Source organism: Crocodylus porosus, unplaced genomic scaffold (assembly GCF_001723895.1).
Source record: "Crocodylus porosus isolate Cpor-Errol unplaced genomic scaffold, CroPor_comp1, whole genome shotgun sequence".
Taxonomy (NCBI): Eukaryota; Metazoa; Chordata; order Crocodylia; family Crocodylidae; genus Crocodylus; species Crocodylus porosus.
This window is the reverse complement of record NW_017728931.1, coordinates 105,339,406-105,355,315: the sequence shown is the minus strand read 5'-3', so window position 1 is coordinate 105,355,315 and position 15,910 is coordinate 105,339,406. Positions and strand designations below refer to the sequence as shown.

Sequence of the window (15,910 nt, the reverse complement as noted above, 5' to 3'; positions counted from 1 at the left end):
CCATTCAGTAAGGGACCCACACTTTCCCTGACCTTCCTCTTGTTGATAACATACTTTTAGAAACCCTTCTTGCTATCCTACATGCACAGGGTCTTCAAGTGTCAGGTCTCATCAAGACACAATGTCTTGAGCTTCTGACAGGACAATATGGCTACACACATGTGGCTCTGGCTCTGCAACGTGCTCATGCATGTGGCTCTGCAAAGATAAGTATAGGCAGGCATTCAAATACCAGCACTGCTAATTTTATTGAAATTCGCAGCACTTGAAAGCCTGGTGAGAGACAGAGTGTACAAATATTGCAGCATTCTTGATTAAAAAGCAACAATTTTGCCTCAAAGGCAAGCTCTCCAGCCAGGGGATGATATGGGACCTACTCCTTCACTCCCTCTGCTCCCAGGGCATACAGGCTGTCTCCAATCTGCCTCTACTCCCTGCCCTCAGAGCTATGAAGGGGGCAGGAGACAGTGCAGTTGTGGAATAACCCCTCTCTCCCTCCACACAACTCCATGCTTCCTTTGAACATCTGGACAGATCCAGCCTCAGGAGAAGGCCCCTACTCTGTGAACCCCTCAAGGTCACCCTGGATAGGTGCACAGGGCAGGAGGCAGATGTGCCCACCAGTGCGAGGGTTGTGTGGTCATCAGAGGGTGTCACAGCCACCTCTGGAAGCCAAACATTGCTACAGCTCCTTAACAGGAGACAGGGAGTTGGGAATTAGGAGATTATTCCTCAGTTATGGAGCATTTAGCTAGTTAGGGATAAGTTATTAATTAAGACATTGAACAATACCCGTCCCAGGACAGTACCAATCTCCTGGGAATCTCAGAGAGTGGTTCAGCCTTGGGAGAATGCCCCTCCAATCAGCTGGGGGGAAGAGGGGTGGGTATTCTCCCATAGTTCAAACTGTTCGGTTGCTCTAGAGTGGTTCCAGCTGCAGGAGAATGGCCGTGCTCTGTTCAACCTCCTGAGTCACCCCAGAGGGTGCAGGAAGCATGATGCAGAAGCAGCACAGCTAGACCCATCCTGCAGCCTGTGCACAGCTGGACTGATCCAGAATGTGCAGGAAGTTTGCTTCAACTTCCTCAGAGGTACATTTCCAGCCATAGGCAACTGGTAGGTGGTGCACAGGGGTGCACGTGTCCCCCACCCCCACCAATAGGGCCGGTGCCCCCCTGATGGTTGACACTGACGCTGTCGGCAGGGCTGGTGCCCCCCTGACAGAGTGGCAGCTTCTGCAGATGCCCCTCCTAATTCAGGAAGCACCAGTCACTCGCGTTTCCAGCTTCAGGAAATTCCCCCCACCCTTGCACAGACCTAATGTGTCCCAGGTCTCTTCGGTGGCTGGTAGTTATTGACACTGACAACAGGGGACTCATAGTGCTCCCTGACATCTTGCTGCTGGGCAGGCTACAAAGGATTCAGGGCCCTTCTTTCCTCTCTCTCCTTTGGAGGGAGGGAAGAAGAGTGAGGAACTATGGGTGGTCCATACCGCCCTGGAGGAGCATACAGCAATTCAAGTTAGTGCAGGAGGAGAGATCTTCCTGGCTGGAAGTGATCTAACCTTCTTGCTAAAGAGCCAGTTCTCTAAGAAACCCCTTAAAAATGGCTGTATACTCTTTTTTGTGCCAAGAAAAAAGACTTTTCTACAGGTATAAATGTGATGCCTGTCCGTAGCCTCTGGTACAACTAAGTCCTAAAAATCTGCTTTGAAAAAGAGCCAAGCACTCATGCTGCAATGATATAAGAGAACTCTGCCTTCATCATATTAAAAAGTATATAATGCTAAGGGTTCTGAAAACGAAGGTGCTAGTCATCACAAACAGGGCACTTAAAAAAAGCAAATTGGTGGGCATTTTTCACCATCATCTCTCTGTGCCTCAGTTCCCCTTCTATAAATTGGAGTGTCTCCCATCCCACCTAACAGGGATTTTTTGAAAATAAATGCATTAACATTTGTGAAGCTCTAAGATACTAGAGGGAGGATCATCACAGAATGGTCCATGAGGAAAAAAAATAATTCTGTATTTACAGCAAGTCTAATGTGCAATAAATACGGCAATGGGTCATATATCAAATGTTGAAGCTAAAATAAATTATTGATCTCATTAATATAATGTGAACATATAATTAAATACTGTGGATATCCTCAAAGACGAGGGCAAATTAAGGATGCAGAAGTAACCTTGATTCTGACATTCTCTAACTTTTGAGTACTTAACTTCTCAACCTTCATTATCTTTAGAGGCCATTTATTGTAATTGTTGTAATAATTTATATAATATTAATGTGAAGTAGGTCTTGCTGTACCATGGGAAAACTGAAAATTTTTGCTCCCAATTTGAAATAAATAGCCTTGGTTCCATTCCTGCCTTCTTTATATTTATCTTCTACATATTTTCAACCATTTGAGTTTTACTCTCTCAATTTTTTGTGAAAAGCCAATTTTAAACTCCTATGAACACGTATTTATAAAATATTATTTTGCATGTGATGACATTAGGCTGGACACAGCAGGGCAAACAGAGTTTCAAAACACTTAACCAGAGCTCTGGTACAGAAGAAAATGCAATAATCCATCCAGAGCTAATTATACCCTTTGTAAGTATGACTGTATATATAAACATATTACCTTCTGTAGATAGAGAATAATAGAAACGTAGGCCTGGAACAGATGTTAGGAGGCCACCTAGTCCAGGGGTGTGCTACCTGCTTCATGCATGTCACAGGTAGCCTCTGTGTGTGGCATGCAGCAGACCAGAGAAGGAACAGGCAGCACAGAAAGCAGAGCAGAAGACTGGACATAGGAAGGAGATTAGATTGGCACTTGAGGATAGTGCAGGGATAATTTGTGGCATGTCTGGTAAATAGTTTGGTCCTCACTGACCATGTATACATGAGACACATACTGTGCAGTAGCTCTTTACTACTGTGCAGTAGCTGGTTACTATTGCATAGAAGCATTGCTGGGCATGAACCATGATGTGAAGCTACTACACAGCAGTAACAAGCTACTGCACAGTAGGCAATAATTAAATACTGTGGATATCCTCAATGAGGAGGGCAAATTAAGGATGCAGAAGTAACCTTGATTCTGACATTCTCTAACTTTTGAGTACTTAACTTCTCAACCTGCATTATCTTTGGAGGCCATTTATTGTAATTGTTGTAATAATTTATATAATATTAATGTGAAATAGGTCTTGCTGTACCATGAAAAAAAATCTGAAAATATTTGCTCCCAATCTGAAATAAATAGCCTTGGTGCAGTAAAACCAGTTACTACACAGTTATTTAGTTATGTAAGTACTAAATGATGGCTAAATAACAACTGCACAGTGAGCAGCTCATGTAGACACACCCACTGAGTCCAGTTCCAACCCTCCTACATACGAGGCAAAAGCATTCCTGTGTAAAGGAAAAAAACAAATACTGTTGTTGTACAAGCTGCACCTACACACTTCCAATAGCAGGTTCTACACTTTCTCTGGAAATCTGTTCCATTACTTACCACCCTTCCCTAATATCTGCCATAAGTCTCCCTTGTTGTAATTTAGAGCCATTGCTTCTTGACCTGTCCTGTTGAAACAGGGAATTGTTAATCACCATCCTCTCTGTAACAACACTTTTAGTATTTGAAGACTTACCAAATTATGCTGTCAGCATTCTCCTTTCCAGAATTCTTTCAACCTTTCCTCAAGTGTCATGTTTTCTAGACCTCTATTTTTTTCCCTCTTTTCTTTTTTCTGCCCCAGTACTTAACTTCTTTACTGTCCGAGCCCCCAAGGTCTGGAATAGCCTGCCATCGGAGGTGGTTCAAGCACCTACTCTGAATGCCTTCAAGAGAAATTTGGATGTTTATCTTGCTGGGATCCTATGAGCCCTGCTGACTTCCTGACCCTGGGGCAGGAGGCTGGACTCAATGATCTTCTGAGGTCCCTTCCAGGCCTAATGTCTATGAAGTCTACAAAGTCGTAATGCTACAGGTGCCCTGTGGGGCATGGATGGTCAGGAGGGCCCACTTAGCCTGAGAGGGACAGAACTGAGACCAGTGGGGTCTGGGAGGGACCTGCTGGTGGCCAGAAGAATTTGGGCTCACTCTAGGACCCTTAGACAGCCTCCCTTTTGATCAAACAGATACATCAAGGCATAGCAGGAAAGCAAGAAGGAGAGGGCATCCTAGAGCCAGAGCAGTGCAGGGGTTGTGAGGTCACCAGAGCATAGCTACCCCTGGAACTCACACCTTGCTACAGCTCCCTAACAGGAGACTGAGAGAGTTGGGTATTACAAAATGATTCCTCAGTTAGGGAACATTTAGCTAGTTAGAGATACAAAGGGCCTGTAGAAGTTGCCTAATGCTTGACAATTAAAGTTTGTTGTTTAGTTCTTCTCATTCACTGTATGCCTGTATTTACTGAACCCAATGATCACTACAACTATTATCCAACTTTGTTTTTTGTTTGTAAATTTACTAAGTACAAGTTCAATTCCATCTTCAAGTTATTAGTTAAGACATTGTACAATACCCATCCCAGGCCAGTACTGGTCACCTGGGAATTTGAGAGAGAAAATTAAATTTAAGGTATGTGTCCAAGCATTAAATGTTAATCACTTTTTTTTCTAGGAACGATGCTTCAGAAAAAGCAGAGACCCAGAAAAGAAAAGGTTAACAATTCTCCAATCCTACTTCCTACTTCATCCCTACAGAATGAAGTAGGAATTTCAAAAGTCTAGCTACTTCTTTAATCCATCCTTGTGAATATGAGACTAACTCATTCAATGAGGGAATAAAAATACAATAAAAATCCAAAAGGTTGGATTTTATGACTAGTCACAGTAAAGATACACATCTAAAATATTTGACATGAATTGTTTGCAATTTTTCATAGGGTAAAATTAATACATATTTTTAAAGAAAAATAGTCATTCAATAAATCCAATTATTGGATATATCTCAATGCTCCTGTAAATGTTATAAAAGGACAAAAGGAAGATACATTTTTGAATAAGTTGTTCACTGCTAACCATTCCCTTACTGCCAAATTTAACTCAAAAACTAATTACATATTCATATTTGATTAAATTCATCCCATCAGAGCTCCACAGCTATGCATAACTCAAGACTCATTTAAATCCAGTTAGGGGTGAACTTTACTTACTTATCTTGAAATATACAATCTAATGTTATAAATATTTCCCTAAACCATATATATCAAATATGAAATTACAGTGACAAAATATTCATTTTTGATTTTCCGGTCATACAAATATCTGACACCATAATATCAACAAACAAACAAAAGTTTATAGAACCAAACAGAAAAAAAAATGTTAATTCAAGGTGATTTAAAGTCCTAAGGAATAGAAAAAGTGGGTAGAACTAGGCACTTCTAACATGTCCAGTATTCATATTTTAGAAATGTTCTCTTATAGGAAATAAAACTTCCAGAATGCCTAATTCTGGCACTTCAAAGAAGGAGTGCCGTGGGTTTTTTAGATAAGTTTTTTCAAAAGTAAAATTAAACAAACTAGATTCAACAACCTCATTTCATCAGAAGATGAACTATTGAAGTTATGAATAATGATTGTCTTGATATCACTACTGCTGCTAATTGAGACATTCCTGGGCCCAGCAGTAGACACACTATTTACATTATTCCAAACAGGAGGTTGATCATCTTCCATTTCATTATGAACTGGCAACTTCATGTTTTTCTGCGGGGTAAATGAAGATATACTTGTGTTGGAAAAAGTCCTTCCTTCAGAGGCTTCTATATTAGAAAGTGCATTTAAAGATACTTGAACACAAATATCCTGCGAAATGCAAGAGCTGATGTGATGGATGTCATTTACATCAACTCTAGGTTCACACCTGTAGCCTGCATAACAGCGACAATCAAATTTATCAATAAGCTGCTGCAGGTCCTGAAATGTTGGTTGCCCTTTTATAGCATATTTCCCATCCTTTGTTGTCCAAATTACAAAATTCTCTGGGTTCAGATGAAGATAGTCACTGGTATTCCAGTTCTTCCGTACACATGCACCAGAGTCCTTACATAATGCCTGGCTACAAATTTTGGCTGCCATTGTTACATTAATGATGTAAGGATTCAGAGTGTCCCTGAGGTAGCTGCTCAAAGTCCTGCATGTATTCTATGAAAAGAAACACACATTTTTAAAGCTTTATAAAGAAATTGCATATGGAGATTTTTGTGACTTTGGCAAAAATATTGTCAAGGCTAATTAAAAATATTTCTCTTGAAGAGTTGAAAATACAGATGATGTACACTAGGATTGGGCAAAATATAGCCCGTGGGCCAAATGCAGCCTGCCAGACCATTCTATCTGGCCCACAGGGCCCTTAAAAAAATTAGAAAATTATTATTTATCTGCTCTTGGCTATCTGTCAAAGATAACAGGAGTCAGGGGTGGTAGGGCCCAGGGGAAACTGGCAGCAGGACCCTGAAGCCCAGCAGCAACACCTACCAGAGGCTTCTGGCCTGGGACCACGGGGGTGTTCCTGCCTCCCTCCACCCAAGAGTGAAATTAAGATCAGAGTAGGGGGAGGGAGGCAGGGGAGAACCACGGGTGATCACCCCAATCCTTGAGGCCAGGCTGGATCCTGCTGAGTCCTGGAGTCAGGCTATACAGTGCCAGGGTGCCACAGTGGTGGGCAGGAAAGTAGTAAAAGTGGCAGCAGGTAGAGTGGAATGGGAGTGAGCCAGCTCATGGGAGCCAGGCCAGGCTGTTCTAGCAGGGAGAGGGGGGACCTGCTTGGCCTGGCTCCACAGAGCCTGTGTTAGCCCAGACCCCACACTCCTGCGTCCCTGCCCTGGGCCCCACCAGCCCTGGCTGCAGAACACCAGTACAGGCCCCGCACTTCTGCCCAGCTGTCACTGTGCACCCATGCACCTGCTTGCTGCAACTTGCCCTTGACTGTCACCACTTTCCTGGATCCCAGCTGCATCTCTATGACCATGAGAGCATGGGGTGGGAGGGTGTGTGTGTGTGTGTGTGTGTGTGCCCATTTGTGCAATGAGGGAGGGAGGGAAGGAAGTGGAGAGAGAGCAATGAGGGAGGGACAGAGTGTGTGTGTGTGTGTGTATGTGCAGTGACGGACAGAGTGTGTGTGCAATAATGTGGGAAGGAAAGAGAAAGAAAGAGAGAGAATGTTCATAGGGTGAGTCCCACACACATACCCCACCATACACATGCACCCCCACACACACCCCACACTGGCATACATGCAGACCCCCCATACCCACACCCCCTCACACATCCCAGCCTCCCTCCTCCCACATCCATCTCCCCCACAAACCTCATACCCACCCACACTCACATGCTCCCTCACCCTAGACCCACACTCCCACACCTATCCACCCTCCCAGACACCAACACCCTTTCCCATACCCCACATACCCACAGCACCCCACCAGCCTATACCCACCTCCCCCACTATATACAAGAGTAAGACTTCATTTTAAGGTATTGTGCAGTCACTTCTATCTATACTACACAAAATACATGTAAAGCAGGACAATTCTTTTTTAAATCAAATTAATAAATGTTGTAGATGTTCAATTTTTAGAATATAATTTGGTATTTTTCTGGTTCCAGGATGCCAAAACCCCTTGCTGAAAGGAGAAATTCTGGGGGCAAGGAGAGGGACTTCTGGTGGCAAAGGTCAGGAGATAGGGAACAGGAATTCAGGTCATAAGATGGTGACCAAGGGGTGGGGCTACCCATGCGGCCCTTGACAGCTTGCTAAAACTTGGAAAGTGACCCTCTAACTGAAATAATTGCCCACCACCGTTGGAGACGACCATTATTGGCTGTTGGAAGCAACTTTATGCATAAAGTTGAAAAGTTATGGGAAAAGTTATGCTGGCTAGCTGGTGGAGATTTTTTACCTCTAGATCTCTTTCTAAAGAAGATATACTGATAGCTTTTTGCAACAGTTGTAGTCAGTAGGGTTGAGCATTCAACCAGTCATATAAAGTTCAATTGACCAGTCAAACATCTGTCAAAAATTGTCAAAAATTGCCAATAGGTCCAAATACACAGAAAAAGCACAAATTTTCCATTAAGAAATGTGTCAAAAATGAAAAATCATATTTCTGTCAAGAAAATTACAAAAAAAGTAAGGTTTCTTTTGTAAAATTGCTATAATTTTTGACTGGTCAAAATTTTTCATTCAAATACTGTCCAGTTAATTGACTGGCTTGCCAACCCTTGTATTTAGTGAAGTTTCAAAAAAGATCATATTTTTCTGGTATAGTGTTTGCATGTTGGTCTAATGGCTAAGACTTGGTGCTTTCACTGCCATGACCTGGGTTCAATTCTCAGGCAAAGAACAGGGGGTATAGCTCAGGGGTAGAGCATTTGACTGCAGATCAAGAGGTCCTCAGTTCAAATCTGGGTACCCCCTCTTTATTAAAGCAGGGCCAAGTGGTTAAGGCCATGGCTACTCAATGATCTTGCAAGATCCCTTCCAGCCCCTAACATCTATGAAACTATAACAGTTTCTGCAGAATCCTGAATAATGTGTTTTCTATTGAATCATCATTCAAGAGCCTTCCATTTTTCCTGAGTTATGACATAGCTGTGGAAGAAAAAGGTTTTCAAGGAATGATCTGAAATCTTCATGGTGGCTTTCAAGGGGAAAAAGATTTATGAGTTTAAAAATAATCTCAAAAGACATTTCATTGATTGTGAAGGAGAAGAAACTCTTATATAATGTACATGTTTCCTGCCTGCTTGGCATGGTTTACATGGGGGTGGGGGGTGGTTTATTTCTGAGTGTATATCTACCTGAGGTATTGATCCAATTACAAACACTGAATTCTGAAGATGATATTCATAATAGAACTCAGAGAGAAGCCAGGCACCCAAGCTAAAAAGAGTGATTCATTGAAACCCTGCCTAACCTACTGAGGTGCTCAAGCCACCCTTGGCATTCAAGTTTCCTGGTGAACATTGATTTAAGCGCCTAAAATGTAATTATTACACATGCAGAGGCACTGCCTCTTATGTACCTGTGATATTCATCTGGGGTATGTCCCAGCTAAGCCTGTTTGTGTCTCATAAATTAGGTACTTTCACATTTAAGTCTCTGATACACTTCACTAAACAAGTCTAGAACATAACTAACAGCACTGAATTTAGTCAATTAAGCAGATGGAAGTTAGGCTTCTTAATATTTTTGAAAGATCTGTCTAGGTTCTTCATACTATACAACTTAGGTTCTTCATACTCTTCCCTCCCCACTTGTCTTTATCCCAATGAGCATACAATGTGAGGGGAAAAAAGCCTATGCAAAATGGCAAAGGAAAAGCATTTCTCATACCATCCAAGTTCTCAGAGAATTGATTGGCAGGTTTCTTGCTATTACATTTTATTATTATTCATGTATAAAAATATCCCTAAGTCCTCCTTCCCTTAGAGCAGCCTTGATTAATTTCTTGGCAGAGGTTTGGTGAAGTGGGATCAGTGGAATGATTTAAGAGAGGAAGGTAGTGAATCTGTTATGCACAGACGGTGTGTTCCAGGCACACAAAGCTTTATTCCTATAATCACTTACAGTTATTGCATAAGTTGCACATAAGTGTTACAACTGGGGTGTAAACAAACCCATTTGGTCACAGCAGTCACATGTAAATTGAAGACTAAAAGGCTGTTGCTCAGGTAAACCTGTCATAGTGATCATGTGTATAAATTACTGGTGCCAAGGGTGGCTCAGGCACCAGCGAATGGTAGACATACTCAACGCCAAACAAGCGTAAATTAAATCAAAAACTGAATGCTAATTTTTCAGGCCAGATCTGATGAAGAATGTCTTAAATTCAATAGCTTCTCTAACTCTATCCCAGCTATGCACTTGGTCCAATAAAAGATATCATCCTACGAAATCCTTGCCTCTCACAACATTCCTTCTCAAAGACTTCTGAAGGAACAAACCCCCATTGTACAGTGGCACATGAAACCTACAAACTTCCAGGTCTTTGCTTTTTTCTGAGAGAAGACAATATCGAACCGTCAATCATTCTAAAGCAGAAGACCTGGCATAAAAGAAATATTATCCTATTTAAAAAATCTTTATTACTCTTTAAAAAATAAATATAGTTAATAGCTCATACCTCACTTAATGTTAAATTAATATCTCCCCAGATTACAATTCCTGAAGCACCAAGAGCAGCAGACTCTCCAATAGTATTTACAAGGTCATCCTGAAAGCAAATGTATAAGGTTCAATATTAATGTAAATATATTCTACATATTACCAAACATACCATACCCTATAAAACCAGAATAACCACACTGAATAGGGTGAGTAACTATACAGAAAGAAGAATCCTGTTCTTGGTTATACCTGTATTTTCTAGGACAGAGTAGAGCAGGTGAATCAAAACAACATGGACACCTACTGCTATTTTAAAAATGTCTTGTAATTAGAGAACTAAGGTTGGAATTGGGCTGGTATTTACTCATCAACATGCCAACACTTCACCAAGCTTACCACCAATTTTCTCAAATTACCTTCTGGCCAGAGTTTATGGAAACCAAATTCAAATGCCCTGTTTGAGCCAGAAGCATAAAAAACCCAGTGCTTCCTACAGTTCATTTAGCTTTGGCAAGCAGAGGGCACTAGAGGTAAAGAACAGCAGGAGAAAGAACTGCAACTAACCAGTTCTTCTGGATAGGTGCTCCTGGGCATTATACATGAACATACTCCTTAGAGGCTGAGAGGTAGGTCCTAAATGATTAGCTTGCCCACATTTATTTACTGCATGAACCTAAGCTTTGTAACTTTACATCTGCACATATCCTTTTCAATCCATGTCTTCAATCCTTTCCACTACAGATTTGTCTCATGAACATCCAATCCCTCCCTCCTTGCAAAGGTCATTTATTGGTTTGTTCCTACATATTTATTGTACTTTAAATTGCAAGTATTTAAAAGCTGGACAAGCCTCACTCACCTGAGAGAGATATTCCCGATACAAATCTGTGAATACTGGACGTGTATATGCAAAAACTGGAATTGGATAGGTGGAATTGGAGACATAAGAAACTCTAATGGCTTCTTGAACTCTGTTACGAACAAAGAGCGGTGCATTTTTGGAAGATCTCAAGGCTGCCTCCAAATAAACAGATGGGTAAAGGGCTGTGCTTTCCTCCCACAGCCAGTTAAGTTCATTATTTCTTGCTATTTCGATATCTAAGCAGCTTCCTGTATAACTGTCAGGATTTTGTTTGTAATCATAGTTATAGCAGTCTGGGTAAAGGTAATATCCCCACAAACGATTTGGCTTCATTGATATCCCCAGTTTTAAAGACTGCAACATAAGTGATTTTGCTGCAGCTTCAAATTCCATTTTGGCTGCAACCCTGACTTCCGTTTCTGATAGATTTAGATCTCTCTGCTGAACATACTGAACAGACTCCTGTCTGTAGACATCTTTTGGTCCCCAATTCCTTATCCAGGTTGGCCTCCAGTTTTCCCAGTCAATGACAGCCAAGCCAACCTGTTCATCAGAAGGTATATAAAAATGAATGTCATCTTTGGCTTTTTTTAAATGAAGTTCCAGACAAACCATTTGGGGAAGTCCACCATAGTACATCTCACCTGTGTTTTCATCTTTGTATGGATAATAACCAAGCCTATCTGCATAAAATATAGTGATGTTCTGGCCTGTGGATGTCTTCAGTGTGCTTCCAGTAAAGCGGAATAGTCTCATATCCAGCTGTTCTCCAGTCTTTTCTGTACAAAGTTCAGTAGGTGCATTCCAGATGGAGAGGAAAGGTGAATTGGGGATGAGGGGAGGAGCTCTTATATTCAAAGATGAGCAGCAAGTAACTACAACAATGATGAAAACTAGGCAGGATGCTCCCTTATGGACAACAATGCTACAAAAAGTTTGAACTTGTCTTATGTCTTCCATTTCAGTGAATGTCTCAGCATGTAGAGAAGCATCAGCTGCTTCTAAAGCAAAAATGAAATGCTCCACAGGTACTCAGAACATCTGTCAAAAGCTTTAGCAAAAGAATGGATTTCTCCACTAGAATTCACATTAAGCAATATGCCTTAAGGGTATAACAGGTGTGACATTCCTGTCATACTTTTTATTGCTTCCAGTTCCAGGAGGATTTTCAACAATTACCTAACCTAAAGCAGAAAAGAGATGATGCAGTTATAGTAGTAGGTGAAGTATCTTTTTGTTGCATCCATACAACAGACACTGTTTGCAGCTATGGAAATATTGTCACCTTTCAATAAGCAGAGAACCTGCTTATTCAGCAAAGAAGCACAGCAAAAGATCAGAGGAATAAAATATGTCAGGCCTGTCAGAGGAGTGGTATCCAATAGACAGAACAAGGAGCAGACTCATTACCCTCAGACTTATTCTTTATTCTGCCAATGAGTCATATACAAGTAACTATGTTATGAGCACAGTCATGTAAGTGCTTGGTGCCTTTACTTATTTGCAGCCATTTAGGTATACTTTGCTTACCTATCTCACAAGGTTGTTCTGAATCTTAATTTATAAAATGTTATAAAGCACTTAGAGATCCCAAGAATTTAAGACACACTGTAAGTCCAAAACACTGTGGCCATTTACTGGCTCTAGCATGGGAAGTGGGTGCTATTTTCTTTTTTATGACTTTCCTGTTTCAAATTTCTAACAGACCCTTGTCTTGATGCAACATATTTGCATGCTGCTTATATTCATGATTCCTATATTCACAAGTGACATAACTTTGCTTCCAAAGATATACTTTTCTCTCATTTATTCTGTTATAAAATATTTTTACTGGATGATTTTTCTAAAACAACATTATGAACAAGTGACGCAAATATCATATGATTTCCTCAGTTCTAGTTCAGTGGAAACTTTCTCAAAGGGTAAAAAAAAGTGAGCCTCTCTCCTGTCACATGCCTTTACATATACCAAAAGAGCTGAGTCAGGAAGTGCACAAGTCAGGAACAAATGCTCACTGTGCCCTTTGGAAGGCACCTGGGGGCTCATAGATATAGTAAGGCTCAATGATTTTACAACTCTGGCTGGGCAGTGGCCCTCCTCACCAAGACTGAATATTTTACTTGAAAAGAATGCTGAAGCAGTAACCATGTAAGATACTAAATGCTGAAAAATGTTTAGTCAAGACACCATTCAGAGCTCAAGAGCCCAATTTTTCCTATTGCCTCTGCACTGCTTTGGTTGTGAAAAGGGACTGTAAAGGTGGACTATTTGGGCCCTAGAGGATCCCCGCATTGTGGAGATACCATTCCACCATATCTTCGGACCCTCTAGCATGCTTGGTGCGGCCAGGCCAAAAGGGTCCAACAAGTCTGTGCTGCTTTTCCAAGTTCCCAGACCAATACTTAAGGGCCGTGAGAAGTCAGGTAGAATTAAAAATAATTTGAAGACTGCTTTAAATAACTGCCAAATCTGAATTAGCCTCAACCAGCTCCAAACACAAGCAAATAATCAACCCACTTTTCTACCTTCTTTACTAGTTCTTGTCAGTTGGACCTGAGAATTAAGCCCTTAGTTATACTTTTCATATTCTCCATAACTATTAAAATGGTGGCAGGTGCACATCTTGTAGCTGGTCAATTCTGCAGGTATAGAGATATGTACACCATTATGTAACCTCATCTGTCCCCTTTGAGAAACCTAGTGCTACCTCTGCAAGCTTAATGTTTTGTGCAAGTTTTTCAGGTATGTAGGGAAGGATTATAGCTGGCTCCTGCACTGAACAAAAAAAAAACCCTATCAACCGAACCCATTGCACTAGAATGTGCACCAGATTATTACTGATGCTGGTGACTCTCCAAGAAGACTAAGCTATATAATATGGCTATACTTTGTGTGTATGTATGTGGTATGATGTGTAATTTGTAACAATAGTATAGGTAACATTTCTTATGGAAGTAAGAATTATTCTGGTTTAAAGTCTATATTTTTATTGACAAATCATCTAATTCAGTTTAACTTACACATTATATTAATGATATGATGCAATGAAAGAATAGCTTTTTCATGACAACGAGTATGTATAGTGTAGGTGATTTATCTATTTGGATCCATAGTTAGTCACACCACTGGGAAGTATTCCCAGATAGTTTGGGACTGTTCTGTCCAGACTTTTTGTGACAAGAGGGGAGGGATAGGAGATGGAGACAATAAAATTCTTACCTCACCTCTCAGAAGCATACATCCTTATCTCAGACTGATTAATGACCTGTTCTGGAACAACATAACTCATCTTTATTCTTCGATAGTAACAATTTACCATTAGTTTAACCTGCGATGTCTAGCTATGCAAAATGAAATGTTTGATCAGCCATCTTTCTGGATAATCATTATTACATTATTGGCATATTATACTGGTGTTCAAAAAAACCTCTCTGTGTCAGAGATGGAACTGAACCCCCCCCCCCAAAAAACAAATGACAACTGAATATTTTTACAGCATTATCTTGGGCTAATATTGCCAGCAGTCTACCTAGTGAGGGTATTGGTAATGGTAATTGTATGTACAATAACTTAACATATTAGTGAAATGGCTAGAGAGGTAATTATTTTGTTTGTAATTGATTCTCTCCTTCGCAGAAAAGACAAATTCTGAAGTAGCTTCCTGTAATGGGAAGCGTTGCCTGTTTTTGACCAAAGCTGAAGATGGTCATGCTAGTACATTGCGGACTACAAAGGAGCTCTACAGAGATTCTGTTGTCAGATCGTCCAGAGAAAGCAATGGAGGCAGGAATCCAGACTTCCACAGAACTGAAATCCTCTATCTCCCTTCTGCTGGGATCACAGATGTCACTGCAACCTGGGACAGCCTGCAAGTATGTGAGAAAGGGGAGTTACAAAGGCAGAGAAAGGAGGACTGGGAGGATGGTCGGTAGCTTCTGGTAGGCTTCTTCTGTCCTCCTAGAGTTATTGGTTGACACTCTACCCATACCTCTAATAAACTGTATTTGGCTTACACCCTGCCTGCCAGCTGGCTCCAAGATCTCAGGAACAGGGGGGGTAACTCATTCCTGTTACCCACCGCCCAACACGATGAGCCAATACAAATTAGAAAACGTAAGTCATTAAAGTGCTTACAATTTTAGGGACGCTACATACATCAACAGTAGACCAAATTAAACCTCATATGACAAAACTGGACAGACACAAATCCTTTAGTAACAGTGGAAATACCATAATAATGGAGAAATTCTGCTTTGATCATTTCTAAGATATTAGAGCAATTACAGAACGTTACTGCATTGTATATTGATTCTGCTTAGTGTCTTTTGAAGAAAAGACTAGGACTTATGCAGTCTTGGGTCTTTTGATCCTTTTATCAGTGTCTCTTCTCCAGACATATAAAGAGTTTTTATATCTGAATGAAGTGCATGCAATCATAAAGAATCCCCACTGATAGCTTTGTATCTTTTTTGTTAAAAAAAAAAAGTTGTAAAAATGTGTCTCTGGACTAACAAAGTCTATTGTTTGTTTTGATCTGACTTTCCCGTTTTGATAACTATGCAACAGGGCTCCAACTTCTGAGTTGCTGAGATACCACTACATGGACCCCTGTGGCTGCATGCTGTGTCATGCTCTCCCCTCCCCACAGCACCACACACTGCTCAGTACATGGTACCTGGGTCCCCTCAAGACACCTAGCCTTGAGCTTCCTCAGCTCCAAACCCATGGGCAGGGTCAGGCAGTGAAACCCAAAGAAGGTAGGGAGATCTCCCGATTGGGAGCCCAGGAACTGCATGTTAACCATTCAGGGGCCACATGTGGCCCATGGGCTGCCACCTGAACAGCCCTGATGTAAAACAACACATTCCTAAAGAAGATAACACTTTCTGATTAAATATTTTTAGTTTGGAGTGCTAGTGGTGGAATGA

At 41.1% G+C, this 15,910-nt stretch overlaps 1 protein-coding gene and 1 non-coding gene across 2 annotated transcripts; one reads left to right on the top strand and one right to left on the bottom strand.

The window, feature by feature from the left end:
• Window positions 1-5,316: 5,316 nt before the first annotated feature.
• SPAM1 (sperm adhesion molecule 1) lies at window positions 5,317-12,344 on the bottom strand. The gene is made up of 3 exons (XM_019543456.1): window positions 10,980-12,344; window positions 10,137-10,226; window positions 5,317-6,153 (listed from the first exon to the last, which is right to left on the bottom strand). Exons 1-3 carry the CDS (start codon window positions 11,940-11,942, stop codon window positions 5,494-5,496), a joined length of 1,713 nt encoding a protein of 570 aa, XP_019399001.1. The 5' UTR covers window positions 11,943-12,344; the 3' UTR covers window positions 5,317-5,493.
• On the top strand, window positions 8,357-8,428 carry TRNAC-GCA. Its single transcript has one exon. It is a non-coding gene; the product is annotated as a tRNA-Cys (tRNA).
• Window positions 12,345-15,910: the final 3,566 nt, after the last annotated feature.

Bases quoted from the DNA above. Each gene is read 5' to 3' on its own strand.
- SPAM1 (XM_019543456.1), bottom strand. From the start codon at position 11,942: ATGGAAGACATAAGACAAGTTCAAACTTTTTGTAGCATTGTTGTCCAT. The intron at 10,227-10,979 runs GTGAGTGAGGCT...ATTTGCTTTCAG, and splicing joins ATCGGGAATATCTCTCTCAG to GATGACCTTGTAAATACTAT. The intron at 6,154-10,136 runs GTATGAGCTATT...TTCTTTTCATAG, and splicing joins TTAATTTAACATTAAGTGAG to AATACATGCAGGACTTTGAG.